General features: G+C 37.5%; 2 protein-coding genes across 3 annotated transcripts in view; both read left to right on the top strand.

Moving 5' to 3' along the window:
- LOC143030792 (uncharacterized) overlaps positions 1-6051 on the top strand; it is an 8454-nt gene extending 2403 nt beyond the window's left edge. For both annotated transcript variants that reach the window (XM_076194009.1, XM_076194008.1), the window contains exon 2: positions 4985-6051. In XM_076194009.1, the coding sequence (XP_076050124.1) occupies positions 5047-5985 (939 nt within the window). In that variant the 5' untranslated portion in view covers positions 4985-5046 and the 3' untranslated portion in view covers positions 5986-6051. The remainder of the gene's footprint in view (positions 1-4984) is intronic.
- Positions 6052-16820: 10769 nt separating this feature from the next.
- Positions 16821-17500, top strand: part of LOC143031828 (uncharacterized) — a 10014-nt gene continuing 9334 nt past the window's right edge. The window contains exon 1 of the mRNA XM_076196158.1: positions 16821-17010. The gene's annotated coding sequence lies outside the window, so the exon portion shown is untranslated. The remainder of the gene's footprint in view (positions 17011-17500) is intronic.

Below are 17500 nucleotides of genomic sequence, written 5' to 3'. Positions count from 1 at the left end.
TTCCTGTCTACCCTATCATAAGCCTTTTCCAGGTCCATAAAGGCCCAAAAAACATCCTTCCCCTTTCCTAGTTTTCTCACATATCTGTCTTACCACAAAAATCTGATTTACACAACCTCTACCCGTCCTAAATCCACACTGTTCCTCACCAATTACTCCCTCTGTTCCTCTCCTAATCCTCTCAATCAAGATCCTCCCATAAGCCTTCCCAACTACACTTAAGCTAATCCCTCCGAAACTACTATATTCACACTTGTCCCCTTTTCCCTCGTAAAGTGGAACTATACACGCACTCCTCCAGTCCTCTGGCACTCTACCCTCTCTCCAGCAAATATTAAATAATCTCACCATCCAGTCCACCATCTCCTTTTTCCTCACTTTCCCACTACACCACAAGCTTTCCCCTTCCCTGTAAATACAATAAGGTACTTCCTTTGCGTTGAGATCCACGAAAATTTCACTTTTTCTTCAGAACTCCAATCTTTGCCATCCATCCGACGAAAGTGTGTGTTTACCTAGTTGTATTTTACGGGAAGGGGAGCTATGCTCGTGGTGTCCCGTCTTCATATCTCATTTTATCTAAACTATTTTCAAATTCATGTATTGTTTTTGCACACACCACTTTCTCATCTAACTTGTTCCAACTGTCTATTACTCTGTGAGGAAAGCTGTTCTTTTTCACATATCTTTTATAGCTGTCTTTCTTGATTTTCTTTCTGTGTCCTCTTGTATTTCTATCATCCCATTTGATCAGATTCTCTCTATCAATAATTTCTATGCCTTTCATGATTCTGTAAATAGCTATCAAATCTCCTCTCTTTTTTGCTCTAGTGTCTGTAGTTCAAGTTTTGCTAGTCTCTCTTCATATGATAGTTTTGAGAGTGTTGGTGCCAATTTTGTAATTGCTCTTTGTATTCTTTCAAGTTTTTTTAATACATTTTTTTGTACTTGGTAACCACATCATCGCTGCATATTCCAATCTTGGTCTTATCAGAGTGATTAGAATTTTCTTCACCATTTCTTCATCCAGGTATGTAAATGCCACTTTGATTGTTCTTATTAAATTATAGGTTTCTCCAAAAATCTTATTTATATGTTTCTCAGGTGACATATTATTCATAACAATGACTCCCAGGTCCTTCTCATTTTCTACTTTTTTTTTATATTCCTTCTTCTCCCAATTTATATGATCCTGTTATTCTGTTTTTGCTTTTTCCAAATTCCATTATACTACACTTTATAGTGTTGAACTACATCTCCCACTTCCTACTCCATTCCCATACTTTATTTAGATCACTCTGTAGTGACTCACAATCTTCTTCCGTGTTCTATTTTTTTAATAGTTTTGCATCATCTGCAAAGAAGCTCATATAACTTTTAATTTCTTCATCCATATCATTAATATATATAGCAAACATTATTGGGGCCAGAACTGTTCCTTGTGGAACACTGCTTATTACTTCATCCCATTTTGAGTGTTTGTCTCTTATCACTACTCTCATTTTTCTTTCTTGCAAGAAGTCTTCCATCCAATTTAGTAATTTACCTTGTATTCCTCCTTCAGATTCTAGTTTCTTAAGCAACTTCTTATGTGGTACTTTGTCAAAAGCTTTTTTTAGGTCTAGAAATGCACAATCAGCCCATCCATCTCTTTCTTGTATTATATCTATTAGCCTTGAATAGAAGCATATTAAATTGGTGACGCATGATCGTCCTTGTCTGAATCCAAATTGCCTTGGATTTAGTACGTTGTTTTTTTCCAAGTATTTTACCCATCTACTTTTGATAATTCTTTCACAAATTTTTGCTATTGTACTTGTTAGAGAGACTGGTCTATAGTTGGTAGGTTCCTCTTTATTTCCCCCTTTATATATAGGTACTATATTTGCTTTTTTTCCAATCTTCTGGAACTTTTCCTTCTTTCAAGGAACTGTTTATTATGCTATGTATTTTGTCTGCCAGTTCATTCCTGCATCCTTTCAAAATCCAGTTTGCTATTTCATCTGGTCCATGTGATTTTCTGACATCAAGATTACTTAAGTGTTTCATTATTTCATTCTTTGTTACTTCTATTTCTTTCATAGGAGGGACTTTCTCTTTCCATTCGATCTCTTCAGGTTGTATGTCCTCCCTTGTAAACACTGATTTAAAATGTTTGTTCATAATTTCCACCATTTCTATTTCCTCTGTGTATTCAACTCCTTGTCTTAATTTCTCCAAATCTTGTTTGTTTTTCAGTTTGTTGTTTACAAATCTGTAAAATAGTTTTGGTTGATCTTTACATTTTTCTATGACATCTTTTTCATATTTTCTCTTTTCCTCTCTGCACGCTTGTACATATTCATTTCTATAACAAGTACATATTTTCCATTTTTCAGGTCTTTTGTCTTCTATTTGGTCCAAGCTTTGTCTCTTTTGTCTTTTAACTCCCTACAATTTTTGTTGTACCAGCACTTTACATATTCTTTTTCTTGTTTTTGTGTTGGGACATACTTTTTCACTCCTTTTGTATGATTTTTTTTTTTTTTTCAAAATATTCCATTTCTCTTCCACTGTTGTTTCTTCTTTGTATATTCCTTCCCAGTTTTCTTTTTGAAAGAATTATCTTATTTTATCAAAGTTTGTTTTTTCATACATCATTCTTCCTTTTCTATATTGTTCATTTCTTTTCATGTATTTTTCCTCATTTAGTTCCAGTTCAATCAATATGTGTTCACTTTTACTTATTGGTGTTTTATATTCAATCTTTTCCACTATTCTAAGGTTCAGATGTGATTATTAAGTCTAGTCTCGATGGTTCTTCTTCATTTCTATACCTAGTGTTCTCCTGTATCCACTGTGTCATTGTATGTTCAATAATCATCTCGAGTAGAACATTTCCCCATGAGCCGTCTCCACCCTTTACTGTCATCTCTTCCCAGCAGACTTCTTTGCAATTAAAGTCGCCCATCATAACTATTCTTCCTCCATCTTCCATTATCTTATTTAATGTTATCCTTGTGTCCTCTAACATACTTTTATGTTCACTCTCTTCCCACGAGGCTGTTTTTGGAGGCACATAATTTATCACAAACTTTCTGCTCTTCTTATCTCTGTCTTCCACTTCGATCATAATCATCTCTACTGTATTCTTTCCATATGTGACACACCTCACGTTTATACCCCTTGTTTTGTCTCTCTGTTCCTAATCAAATGATTATATGCATCATGTCCTATACTATTGGGTGGTAGTGGACCTTTTAATTTCGTTTCTACAATTCCCATTATGTCCGGTTCTTTTTCCTTCAGATAATCATTCAGCTCATTCAATCCTGTTATTAATCCATCTATATTTGTGTAAGACACTCTTAGTTTTCTGCCACTTCCATTGTATTCTCTGTTTCCCTTTTGTTTTTCTCTAGTATGTTGTATTTCCTTACTTTCATATTCACTACTCTCCAATAGAACTTCTCTTTTTCTGACTCTGTTCTCATCTCGTTTTTTTCCTTAGCTTCATGTCTTTTAATTTTTTCCTCCTCTCTTTCCTCTTTATTCATTTCTCTTTTTATCCATACCTTTTTATATTGTTCACTTGCTGCTGTGTAATTATGTCAGTAAATGCATCTTTACTGTTTTCCTGGATTTTTTTCCAACCCTGTGCTTCTTTTGCTATGGCCTCTTTGTTGTCTTTATTATTCCTCTTTAATTCTTCATTCTCCTCTTTTACTTCTTTTAACTGTCTTTTTAATTCTTCTATTTCATTAGTTAAATTTTTGTTCGCCTTCTCTAGTTCTTCCAATTTTTCAACTCTGCGCAATTTTGGCTACGTTACCGAACCTGTTTTCCCAATGTTCGGTCATCTTATCAAGTTTCTCCTCTAGTCTTGCCAATCGGGGGAGGTTGGTTCCCCCCCACCCTCTTTAAATCCCTGGAAACTACTATCATCACCTTCCACTGTGCTGCTCTTATCTATACTTCTAATCTTTACATTTTTGTTGATCCCGTCGTCACCAAAATCATTATTGTCGGTCCGCCTCTTGTTTACAAGATGCCTGGCCTCCTGGACCATGTCCCTCTCTTCCTCATTTCCCTCCATTTCCCTCAATAATCCCTTCCCTTCTCCTTCCCTATCACTCCCCCACTACACCACGAGCACTCCCCTTCCCTATAAATACAATAAGGCACTTCCTGGACGTTGAGATCCATGTAGATTTTCCTTTTTCTTTGGTACACCAATTCTCGCCGTCCATTCGATGAAAGTGTGTGTGTGTGTTCATGTGTATATATATGTGTGTGTGTGTATAAATATATATATATATATATAGGTATATACACACACACATAATGTGTTGTTCTTTCTCAATGACTACTATTTTTTTAATGCATTTTACTCAAAATTTGTGTTTTTCAACATGGTGTACCACATACTAGTGGGGGATGGTGAGTTAGTACAAACAAAATTTTTCCAAATGAAATTAATTTTCACGTCATTGAAATATATATATATATATATATATATATATATATATATATATATATATTTTATAAATAGGTTTACTAAACAAATTAGCTTGTAGAATGTTTTATTAAAGTACTTACATCCCTAAATGGTATGCAATTCAGTAATATGAACAATGGTTTTTTACCTAATTTCCCTGTAGTCCATTGTGTGAAGGTGTTGTAGAACAGTAATATGAAATTTTCTAGTCAGGTATCACATACAGTATGTGTGAATATTTATTGTTATTTTTATTCATAGAACCTGATTAGATTGTGACTGCTACAAGTATTGTTTTCATCACCACCACCATCAGTTAATATATTTTAGTAAATAGGGACTAGTAGACCGAGTACTTTCCCTTGCTGTTTTTTCTCCAAGCTAAGTATTTATCTTGCATGACACCCAATAAACACAATCAGATCTTACAATTATGACTGCTGAATGTTAACGTTCAATCTCTGTATTAAACAGACGCCTTAGGTATTAAAACATTAAATTTTTCAGGTCCAGGATTTACCAGTCCAGATTTCATATGAAGAGTTGCCATTAAATTCTATACATTTGCCATGGACGCCAGGGAAAAAGCATTCCATTGTGACTTATGTGATGCAGATTTCCCCCACAAGGGAAGTCTCAGGAGGCATAAAATGATTCACACAGGAGAGAAACCTTTCCAATGTGACCTTTGCAGTGCAGATTATACAACTAAAACTGGTCTTGAATATCATGTGACGACCCACAAAAGAGAGAAGCCTTTCCATTGTGACCTTTGTGACTCAGGTTTCAGAAATAAATCTGACATTAATTCTCACATGATAACCCACACAGGAGAGAAGCCATTCAAATGTGAGCTTTGCGATGCAGCTTTCAGAAATAAATCTGAAATTGATATTCACATGAGGACCCACACAGGGGAGAAACCTTTCCAGTGTGGCCTTTGCAATACAGCTTTTGCAAGAAAGACAAGTCTTGAACATCATGTGATGATCCACACAGGAGAGAAGCCCTTCCAGTGTGACTTTTGTGATGCCGCTTTCACAAGGAAAGGTGACCTTAATTATCACATGAGGACCCACACAGGAGAGAAGCCCTTCCAATGTGACTTTTGTGATGCAGCTTTCATAAGGAAAGGTGACCTTAATTATCACATGAGGACCCACACAGGAGAGAAGCCTCACAAATGTGACCTCTGTGATGCAGCTTTTGCAAGAAAGACAGGCCTTGAACATCATGTGATGACCCACACAGGAGAGAAGCCCTTCCAGTGTGACTTTTGTGATGCAGCTTTCACAAGGAAAGGTGACTTTAATTATCACATGAGGACCCACACAGGAGAGAAGCCCTTCCAATGTGACCTCTGTGCGGCAGCTTTTGTAAGAAGGCAACAGCTCAAAAACCACATGAGGACCCACACAGGGGAGAAGCCTTTTCAGTGTGACATTTGCATTGCAGCTTTCTCAAGTAAGAAAAGCCTTGACAGACATCTGAATATCCACACAAGATAAAAAGTCAAGTGAACTTTGCTATAAAGCTTTCTTGTAAAGTATTAACCCATTCAACTCCGATGACAAGATGTCTTGTCATTTGGTCAAATAAAACAAAAAATCATAATAAAACAACAAAATGTTTGATGATCAAACAGCACCAGAAAAATATGACGTCATCAGTCCTCCTCGAGGAGGAGGACTGATGACGTCATATTTTTCTGGTGCTGTTTGATCATCAAACATTTTGTTGTTTTATTATGATTTTTTGTTTTATTTGACCAAATGACAAGACATCTTGTCATCGGAGTTGAATGGGTTAATATGAATGTGACACATTGACCCATACAGTAGAAGGCTTTTTAAAGATTACCATTGGTAAGGATGTGTAAAACTGTATATAAAATAAATCATTTACATGACATTTTCTTTCATATTGATCAGCTGTTACATTTTGTTTATACATAAGAAGTATATATATTTCTAAAAACTATACAATTAATTGCTTCATAGATATCTTGTTAGTTCAGTTGGCACAATAAATTAAATTGGCCCATAAAAAGCTAAGACAAAGTAATCTTTTTCTACATTTGTGAATATATTAATCTATCCTTCCAGATGACTTAGTTTTGGCTAATAGACTTTAAGTTTAATAAAGGTGAGAAAATGTAAAGAGCATTTTCACTTAGCTCCCCTCTCCACTACACATTGTGTCTGAGGTGTCAGCCTCTGGGAGACAGGGCATAACATGATATTGGATTTTTTTTTTTTTTTTTTCGTATTTACAAAGATGGGTTAGATATGGTACCTGATTGAAACTCGACCTTCAGTGTGGAAGAAATATACTAACATCAGCATTAGCATGAAAGACACAGTCATACAGATAGACATAAAGCTACAAAATCCCCTCCAGACAAAAAATTATGGATGTTAAATGTAAGCTTGAAATCTGTGAGCATTAAAAAGAAGTATTTTATAAGTTGGTTCATACTGGATTTGTGTCTATTTCTCAGGGGTAGGCAAATTTTCCTGTTTTTAAAAAGGGTGATAATTTTTTCATGCACAACCAGAGACCAATTTGACATTGGTTACACTGGTTTACAGAGAAATTTTAGATGCAAAACCAGTTTTTACTCATCACATGCAGTTTTTGAGATGTGTCCCATTTATTTGCTTTTCTTTTTATTAGAAATTTTAGGAATAGTCTGTCTACAAGAAATCAAATACCCCAGCATCCCCATTGACCACTCAGTCTACCTGAAGGAGTTGTATGACAATATCGAGGTCTTTGTGTCATTTTGACATTTGGAAGTAAACTTTTCTACTGGGATTCGAACCCTTGCTTCGTAGAAGGCGAAGACCATACCGTCATGTCACCACGACCTAATTCGTTCTATTTTGAAGGTACGTGGTGACGTGACAGTATGGTCTTCGCCTTCTACGAAACAAGCCGCTCAGGCGAGGGTTCGAATCCCAGTAAGAGAGTTCATTTCCAATATCGAGGTCCTTTAGAAGCTGTCAAGCACAATCAGTACCAATGTAGTCTCTTCGAGGCTCTCGAGGTCATCGACCTCCTTATGGGTATGCAAGCGGGTTTCACAAATTCCTGTTGCTTTCTCTGTCTCCGGGACAGTCAGGCTGTGTCCAAGCATACAAGTAAAAGGACTAGGAGGCCCAGGAGCACTTTCGTGACTGGTGAACACTGTCCAAGAAAACCCTCTGGTGGACATGGACAAGGTGCTTTTTCCTCATTATATCAAGATTAGGAAGGACATCTTCATCGGTGCTGGAGGATAAGGATTTTGAGGAGTTTCTTACCTTAATCAATAACTCTACCCAGTAACCAGTGCATGTGGTTGGTGGGAGTGCTGGAATGAGGACACATCCTTGCCTTCTGCAATCAAACCACATATATGATTTACCTTCTCTTGAACATAACCGACATTCTGAAACAGCACTAGTATGTCTAATAACAAAATTTTCCTGTCTCACATATGCCCACCTTTTGACAGAAAACAACCCAACCCCATTTGCCAATGTAAAGCTCCCTCGTATTCTCACACGTACGGCCAAACTGTCTAATGTATACAACATTCCATAATAACTATTTACTATGTAATCTACCCCCCCCCCTACCGAACAACAACACTAGCTACACCAAATCCTGGGTGTTGAGAAAAAGGATTGTGGTACTCCCCAAGGCAGACGTAACTCCTCTTGGGGATCGGTGCCACCTGCGTAGAGCCGGTGGCCAGGGCTGGTTGCCGCCGTTTGGCCCCCAACTCTTGGGGTTGGGGGCTGGTCCCACGACGTAGACGCTGCGGCTCCAGGACACCACAACACCCTTCAAATCATACGAAACAAAGCCCTAAAGGCAATTACAGGCTGCACAAATACAACACCTACAGACCATTTACACCATGAAACAAAAGTCCTCAAAGTCGGACCACCTCGACATGAGAGGTACACAAACACTTGCTGCAGCCACCACAAACACATCACACCCGCTACACTACATAGCAGAACACCCACACACACCAAGAAGCATTAAAACAACACCCAAAGACCTGTATCACACACAGATACTCTCTTCTCTTCCTCCACAACCACCAAATACCAGCCTCCGGAAACATATTCATAATCATATCACTCACCGCTCCATTAACACACTGAAAGACAACACACTGCTGCATGCCAGACCCCCTGATATCCACCCTTCTGAATCCTCTCTCCCACGAAAGAACAGAGTCCATCTGGCCAGACTGCGGTGCGGCCACCACCCAGCACTTCTAAGCTACCAGAAGAGGCTGGATAACTGCATTGTGAACAGCTGCCCAGGATGTAACACTTCACCCCATACCATACAACACATAATGGAAGACTGCATTATACACAATCATGCACGCAAACAACACAACATACACTCTATAAAGGATCTGTGGGAAAACCCAGTTTCGGCTGTGGCATTCCTTGGGGAGACGGGACTGCTCGGACAGACAGTCTAGGGAACGACAACAACAATCCTGGGTGTCAAAACACCAATATCTTTATCAACTCACCATGACTTCCTATAGAGAACACAACTATTAACTACAACTTTTATAGATGAAATAAGAACAATTAAGTTACCCCATAATGGAGCTTCTGACTTTTTTTTATAATTAACATTTTCTTTGGATAAGAGAAAATATGAAGCAATTTCTAAGTGTTCATGTAGAGTTGCAAGAAAATTCTAAATTCTTCGGTTATTTGCGAGACGCTGAATGATCTAATCAAAGAAGGAAGCCATACAGGTAATTATTTGTAGACGTACTCTTGGATAATGTGAAAATATCACGAAAACACAATAATACTACAAAGGAGGGAAAGCATGGAGTCAGAGCTTTAGTGATATTTTTTCACATTATCCAGGAGTACAACAGAATTAGGCTCATTATGTTGTACTCTTGGATGATGTGGAAATATCACGAAAGCGCTTGGACTACATATTTTTCCTTCCTCTGTGGTATTCTGCAATATATATATATATATATACTGTATATATATATATTTATATATATATATATATACATATATATATACATATATATATATGACTGTCCAGTAATGTCGTTACACATTAGTAATTGCACTAAAAACCCACTATTATTTGGATTTAAGAAAAGAAGGAAGTAACGAATTTCCGCTTGAAGAGGATCACAGTAAGTGATCGAAATATACGGAAATTCGTTACTTCCTTCTTTTCTTAAATCCAAATAATAGTGGGTTTTTAGTGCATATATATATATATATATATATATATATATATATATATTTATATATATATAGATAGATAGATAGATAGATCTGGCAACCCTGTATGCTAAGAAGGCCCAATACAAGCGTATCTTACGCCTAGGGCCTCAGTTAACCCATTAAACTCCGATGACAAGATGTCTTGTCTTTTGGTCAAATAAAACAAAAAATCATAAAACACCAAAATGTTTGATCAAACACCAGAAAAATATGACGTCAGTCCTCGCTTCGCTGCGAGCGAAGCGAGGATTGACGTCATATTTTTCTGGTGTTTGATCAAACATTTTGGTGTTTTATGATTTTTTGTTTTATTTGACCAAATGACAAGACATCTTGTCATCGGAGTTTAATGGGTTAATGTGTCAATGTTGGGGACCAAACAAGCGCCGAGTGACCCACTAGTAATAGTGTTGTGTTTAACAGTGACAACAAAAGCTAAACTTCCACTAATATTCCCACAAATGTATGGCCGTTTCATGATGATCAACGGTAGCAAATCTGCAGCTATCACCTATATAATGGGAAAACAGCTAAGTCATGTAAACGTTGGTATATGCTTTCCTCCGCTTGCAGTACTATTTTTCCTGATTCACCCTCTAATTATCGTCACTCATCTCCAAGTTATCTAAATTAAAATTATACAGCTTTCATGTGTGGACTAAGGTAAATGGTGTTATTGTTGCACAAAAAGTTGCCTAACATTGATAACATCATAACAAGGAGTCTAGGGTTGGGTTGTTCAAAAACTAATTCTGGCGTTAGTTTATCTTGATGTTCATGATGCTTAATGTCAGGTAGATTTAACGCCAAGATAATGCAAAATTTTGTTTTGAACAACCCAGTCCAGAAGTTCAACATCATTATGAGCATGCAGGAGGGGAGCGCATGGAATGTAGGATGTTTCGGCCACTGACGTTTCGGCCAGAACTCTACAGGGTACGACGTTTCGGCCAGTCCTCCAAATGTTGCTATTATTATTTACTTATTATTGAAAGAAAATGTATTATTAAAAAAATAAGAATATATATATAATTTCAAGTGACAATATTTTTGCACATACTGTGTGAAAACGAAATTAATTTTATGAAACAAATTATCTAAATTGAAATTATACAGTGCACCAAGTTATCTAAATTAAAATTATACAGCTTTCATGTGTGGACTAAGGTAAATGGTGTTATTGTTGCACAAAAAGTTGCCTAACATTGATAACATATCATAACAAGGAGTCTAGGGTTGGGTTGTTCAAAAACTAATTCTGGCGTTAGTTTATCTTGATGTTAAAAGTCATGGTAACGCTCTGTGTTACCATGATGTTTAATGTCAAGATAGATTTAACGCCAAGATAGTGCAAAAAATGATTTTGAACAACCCAGTCCAGAAGTTCAACATCATTATGAGCATGTAGGAGGGGAGCGTATCGAATGTAGGATGTTTCAGCCACAGACGTTTCGGCCAAGACTCTGCAGGGTACGACGTTTCGGCCAATCCTAAATGTTGCTATTATTATTTACCTATCATTGAAAGAAAAATAATAAAAGAATTAAAAAACCGACGTAGGACGTTTCGGCCAGTCCTCCAAATGCTGCTATTATTATTTACTTAGTATTGAAAGGAAATATATTATTAAAATTAAGAAAATATATATCATTTCAAGTGACAATATTTTTTGCACATACTGTGTGAAAACGAAATTGAATTCCTGAAACAAATTATCTAAATTGAAATTATACAGTGCACCAAGTTATCTAAATTAAAATTATACAGCTTTCATTTGTGGACTAAGGTAAATGGTGTTATTGTTGCACAAAAAGTTGCCTAACATTGATAACATATCATAACAAGGAATCTAGGGTTGGGGTGCTCAAAAACTAATTCTGGCGTTAGTTTATCTTGATGTTAAAAGTCATGGTAACGCTCTGTGATACCATGATGTTTTAATGTCAAGATAGATTTAACGCCAAGATAGTGCAAAAAATGATTTTGAACAACCCAGTCCAAAAGTTCAACATCATTATGAGCATGCAGGAGGGGAGCGCATCGAATGTAGGATGTTTCGGCCACAGACGTTTCGGCCACAGACGTTTCGGCCACAACCGACCAGTAAATTCACTTTAGTGAAACATGTAAACACAAACAAATAAATATGAGCGATAGAAACATAAGTCTGCGACCTTTTGAGCATATTTCATTCTGAACCTATCTCACAAAGTAAACACAACTGAACACGCAAATACAAACACGAAAACACAAGCAATTGAAACATAAGTCTGCGACCATTCTGACCGGTTGATAGTAAAGTCGCTATTATTACAGTCGCTGTTATAACGCGGTCGCCGTTAAGACAGTCGCCGTTTTGAAAGTCGCTCACCTGATTACGTCGCCCTTATGAAGTCGCTATTATGACAGTCGCTGTTTTGACAGTCGCTATCCTGCCCGGAAAAAGCCTGTCGAAAAAGTTGATTGGCAGTCTGTAGAAGTATGTCTAGCAACCGTCGGGCTGCCATTTGTTATAAATGCCTGAGAGTTACAAATTCCTCATTAGTACCACTTCACAAACATCACTATTACTTTTTGACTCAGAATCTTCTTAACTTAGACCGACAGAGGTTTATAAATGCTTCGGGGCACGCATACGTACGTATAGTGAAGTAGACGTGGAACTTGGAATTACAAAGGCGGAGTATGCCGACAGGAGACCTTTTGGTCCATATCTAGGTCGGGGGCGAAAAAAATCATAATAATAATAATAAATCAATAAAAATAAGAAATATAATAATGTAAATAACAAATAAAATACATAAATGCATAAGTATAGTTAAATAATGAACAAACAGGTAAATAGTAAATGATGATAAATTGACATATAACTAATAATAAATGAAAATCAACCAGACAAATGATAAAACAAAAACAAATAATATAAGATAAATTATAATCATTACAGCATCTTAGACGTTCTTTTCCACGGTATTTTGTAGTTGTTGTCACACGCCTCATTCTTGGATCATAATTGCGTCCTCTACTGTGAATCAAAATAATTGATTCTTAGACTTCCCCAAGGCGATACGTCTGTTTCAATCGACCGTTTGAAACCAGCTATCATTCAACAAACTGAGACCCGCACTCAGACACGCACAGATGACGTCACTAATACTGACGCTCAGACACTCATATGTGACGTCATAGACCCTGCCCTTAAATCCTCTGCCAATTCTACCCATCCAACCTGTGCATCTACCTCACCTGGACATTTGCTTCCTGTCACCCTGCATGTAACGCGCACGGGTCGGATTGCGATTCTGATACTACTCTGATTGTTCTTACTATTAAGTACGTTATGCTCTTGGAAAGGGCGAGTCAATGTAGTGATATTGTACTATGACTGAAGTGCGTAGTGAGGATGTGCATAGTTGTGCTAAATTTTGAGCGTCCTTAGTCCACGTACGCATTTATGCAAATGCGTCAGTGCCACAATGTTATATTGCGTATGCTTATATATATTCCGTTTGTACCCAGTTCCTATCTCTTTCCTGTACGCATCATAGCATTCAGATGCTCCATATATGTAACCATGTCCATAACACAACATTATATATATATATATATATATATATATATATATATATATATATTTATATATATATATATATATATATGTGTGTGTGTGTGTGTGTGTGTGTGTGTGTGTGTGTGTGTGTGTGTGTGTGTGTGTGTGTGTGTGTGTGTGTGTGTATTTACCTAGTTGTATTTACCTAGTTGTATTTTGCGGGAAGGGGAGCTATGCTCGTGTTGTCCCGCCATTGTATCTCGCAGTGTCTAGTTTGTTTTTAAACACCATGAATGGTTTTTGCGCATACTATTTCATTATCCAGTTTGTTCCAAGTGTCCAAAACTCTATGTGGAAAACTGTTTTTCTTCAGTTCTCTTCTATAGCTATGTTTTTTTATTTTCTTACCATGTCCTCTTGTGTTTCTTTTGTCCCAGTTAAGTAAGTTCTCTCTATCAAGTATCTCTGTGCCTTTCATGATTCTGTAGATGGTCAATAGGTCACCTCTCTCTCTTCTTTGCTCCAGTGTCGGTAATTCCAGTTTAGCCAATCTCTCCTCGTATGATAAGTTTGCAAGTGCAAGTGCCATTTTTGTAGCTGCTCTTTGGATTCTTTCTATTTTCTTTATGTTCTTTTTGGTACTGGGGGACCACAATGTCGCCGCATCCTCTAATTTAGGCCTTATCAATGTAACCAATATTTTTTTTTTATCATGTCTTCGTCCAAGTATGTAAATGCCACTTTTATTGATCTTAGCAAGTTGTAAGTCTCCCCGACAATTTTGTTAATCTGTATATCATAGGACAAGTCGTTCGTGATAATTACACCCAAATCTTTTTCGGATCCTACTTTCTTTACTTCCTTGGTTCCAATTGTATATTTTCCTGATATTCTGTTTTTGCTTTTTCCAAACTCCATTATGCTACACTTCTTAGTATTAAAGTCCACTTCCCATTTCTGACTCCAGTTCCATACCCTATTTAGGTCTTCTTGCAGTGCTTCACAGTCCTCATCAGTTTCTACTTTCCTTAACAGTTTGGCGTCATCAGCAAAGAAGCTCATGTAGCAGTTCACGTCCTCGTCCATGTCATTCATATAGATAGCAAACATTATTGGTGCCAGTACAGATCCTTGTGGTACTCCACTGATCACCTCTTTCCAATCTGAATATTTTTCTCTGAGCACTACTCTCATCTTTCTACCAGTCAGAAAGTCCTCCATCCATTTTAGTAGGTTTCCTTGTATTCCTCCTATGTGTTCCAGTTTTTTTTAGTAGTTTTCTGTGTGGTACTTTGTCAAAGGCTTTTTGCAAGTCTAGGAATGCACAATCAGCCCATCCATTTCTTTCTTGCACTATGTCTATTAGTCTTGAGTAAAAGCATATTAAGTTTGTGGTGCATGATCTTCCTTGTCTGAACCCGAATTGTCTTGGGTTTAATATGTTGTTGTCTTCCAGATGTTTTACCCATCTATTCTTGATTATTTTCTCACAAATTTTGGCTATAGTGCTTGTTAGTGATACTGGCCTATAGTTGGTGGGTTCTTCCTTGTTTCCTCCTTTATATATTGGTACAATGTTAGCATTTTTCCAGTCCTCAGGTATCTTTCCTTCTTTGAGTGAGCTGTTTATTAAGATGTGTATTTTGTCTGTTAGTTCTTCTTTGCACTCCTTTAGAATCCAATTTGCAATACCATTCGGGCCATGTGATTTTCTGACGTCCAGTCGTGTGTGTGTGTGTGTGTGTGTGTGTGTGTGTGTGTGTGTGTGTGTGTGTGTGTGTAGTATACGTATGTTTTATGACGTCAGGTTACATCTGGGTCCCTGTATGCCAGGGAAGACCAGTACAAACATGTCCTTATGTCAGTGATAAATGCATTTCTTATCTTACCGTGGACTTAGAGCTTAACCAACCCTGATACATTTGAGTGTCTTTTAGTGAAAAGCTTCTTGTATTTGTACTTACACTTCAGAAAATCACGTCACTACCTATCATTCAACTGTCCACTATCTGTGACTTTTGTATCGCCAATGGATGTCTCGAAAATGCATTAATCGAAAACTCTTGCCCAGTACCCATTGCATGTAGTTGTTGGAAGTGCCAGGATGAGGAGGCATCCTTGCTTTATTCCTGCAATCAAGTTCCATATATGGATATCTTCCCATGAACATTACAGACGTTCTGCAAGAGCACTAGTACGCCTAAGAACAAGACTTTACCGTCCTACACATGTCCACTTCATGACAGGAAACAACTCCCTCCCCCATTTGCCGATGAAATGCTATACTCATAATCACGTATTGCTAGACTGCCCAAAATTCACAACACTCTTCAATAACTATCTCCCTTTTAAAATAGCACTGACTACACCAAATCCTGGGTATCAAATCATCTCGCCACTACTTCCTATGGAGAACACTTGATGATGATATGGTTTAACCTCACAAACTCCCCCACACCGGGAGGCTAGAACGGTACCCCTTACAGAGGACTTTGTAACGTGGAATTTAATTAACCATGCCCTTGGTTCAACTTCGGCGGTGACAGGATTCGAACCGCCACCTCCTTCGCCGCAAGTAACGACGTCCTAACCCGCTCAGGCAGCGAGCTTCCTATAGAAAACACAATTGTTAAATAACCTAGAGCTTGTAAAGAGGTGATTTTCCCGATAAGAAAATAAGAAGATTGGTTAACCCTTATGGAATCCTACCAATTAAGTTTTCTTTGTTGTTGCAAACAATAACTTTAGGGTTAAGAGTGAACAATGTAAAGCAATTTCTAAAAGTGCTCTAGCAGAGTTGCGAGAATATAGGTATATATATATATATTTATATATATATATATAATATTTATATATTATATGGATCTATATATTAATAATTGGTAATTTGTGAGACGCTGAAGTGTCAAGTATTATAAGCAGAAAAAAAAACCCACACACACACAAGTAACGATAAGATTACTTGTAGGCGTTCGCTAGTCTGTGTGTGGTTGGATTTTTACCTGTAAGTTAAAGTCCATCATATCTGTACCTAAGTAGGTGTTGGGTACTTTGGAAAGACATTCACACAACAGTACTAGTGATTATCTGGCTCATGTGTTTCTAGTGATAAATGTTGTAATATGAACTATGGTGTACTTCATTTCCTTCGGAAGTGCGTACTTTTATAGAAATTAATTGTTAAAGTGATGCACTTTGGCCTACCTCTCCTCCCGAACGATCTGGGGGGGAAATGTGGGAAACCGGGGTTTTTGGGCTGCCATGTATAAGCCCCAAAACACGGCACACTCCCGTCAACAACGTTGAATTATGTATTTCAATGACATTCCTGGCTATAGATCTTAGAACTGTGATCTTGCATACGCCCATTACTCCATTTATTTCTCCTCCCCACCCAAAAACCCCCTTCTCCCACACGTCCCCCTCAGATCGTTCTGCTAACCGAGGTAACTATAGACTTGAGTGCGCTTCGCTAAATCTAGCGATTCCTCGCTGCCGCTTGTGAACCACAACATGGCTGCCATGTATAAGCCCAAGTCACAAAACACTCCCTCCAATCGGGGTGGTTTTTTCCTATTTCTATGATATTCCTGGCTCTACATCGCATAACTCCGTGCTTTTGCAAACGCCCATTACTCAATTTATTGCTCCTCCCCACCCAAAAACCCCGTTTTCCCACACGTCCCCCTCAGATCGTTCTGGTAAGCGAGGTAACCCAAGTTACATATCTTTCATATTCAATATCTCGAGAACTACGCACTTGCGAAGGAAATCAAGTACACCATCGCTCATATCACAACATTTATCACTAGGAACACATGGGCCATATATATGAACTTGTACCGTTGTGTGCATATATAAATTGACCGGGTTTTTGATTAACAATCTTATAATATCTAAGCATTATATTTTTTGTGACCAAGAGAAAGCAAATGAGAACCTGTGATTGATAGCTTAATCGATTTACTTGAAAAGTCCAGCTATCATCAAGAAATTATAGATTACCAGTCTACCTACAGTTGTGCTTTTTTTGTGTTGGGGTGGGGCATGGTACCCAAACCTTGTTAAAACCTCAGAAGGGTGGAAGAGAATAGTGGTGAGACACAAAACTTGCATTAAGTGCATGCAAATGCCACTCAAAAATATTTAAGCCTGTTCTCTATATATGAGAGACTAGGTAGGTTAGGTATG

Source organism: Oratosquilla oratoria, chromosome 12 (assembly GCF_046742065.1).
Source record: "Oratosquilla oratoria isolate Oo_2021 chromosome 12, ASM4674206v1, whole genome shotgun sequence".
Taxonomy (NCBI): domain Eukaryota; kingdom Metazoa; phylum Arthropoda; class Malacostraca; order Stomatopoda; family Squillidae; genus Oratosquilla; species Oratosquilla oratoria.
The sequence above is the reverse complement of the archived record's forward strand: the minus strand, read 5'-3'. Positions and strand labels throughout refer to the sequence as shown.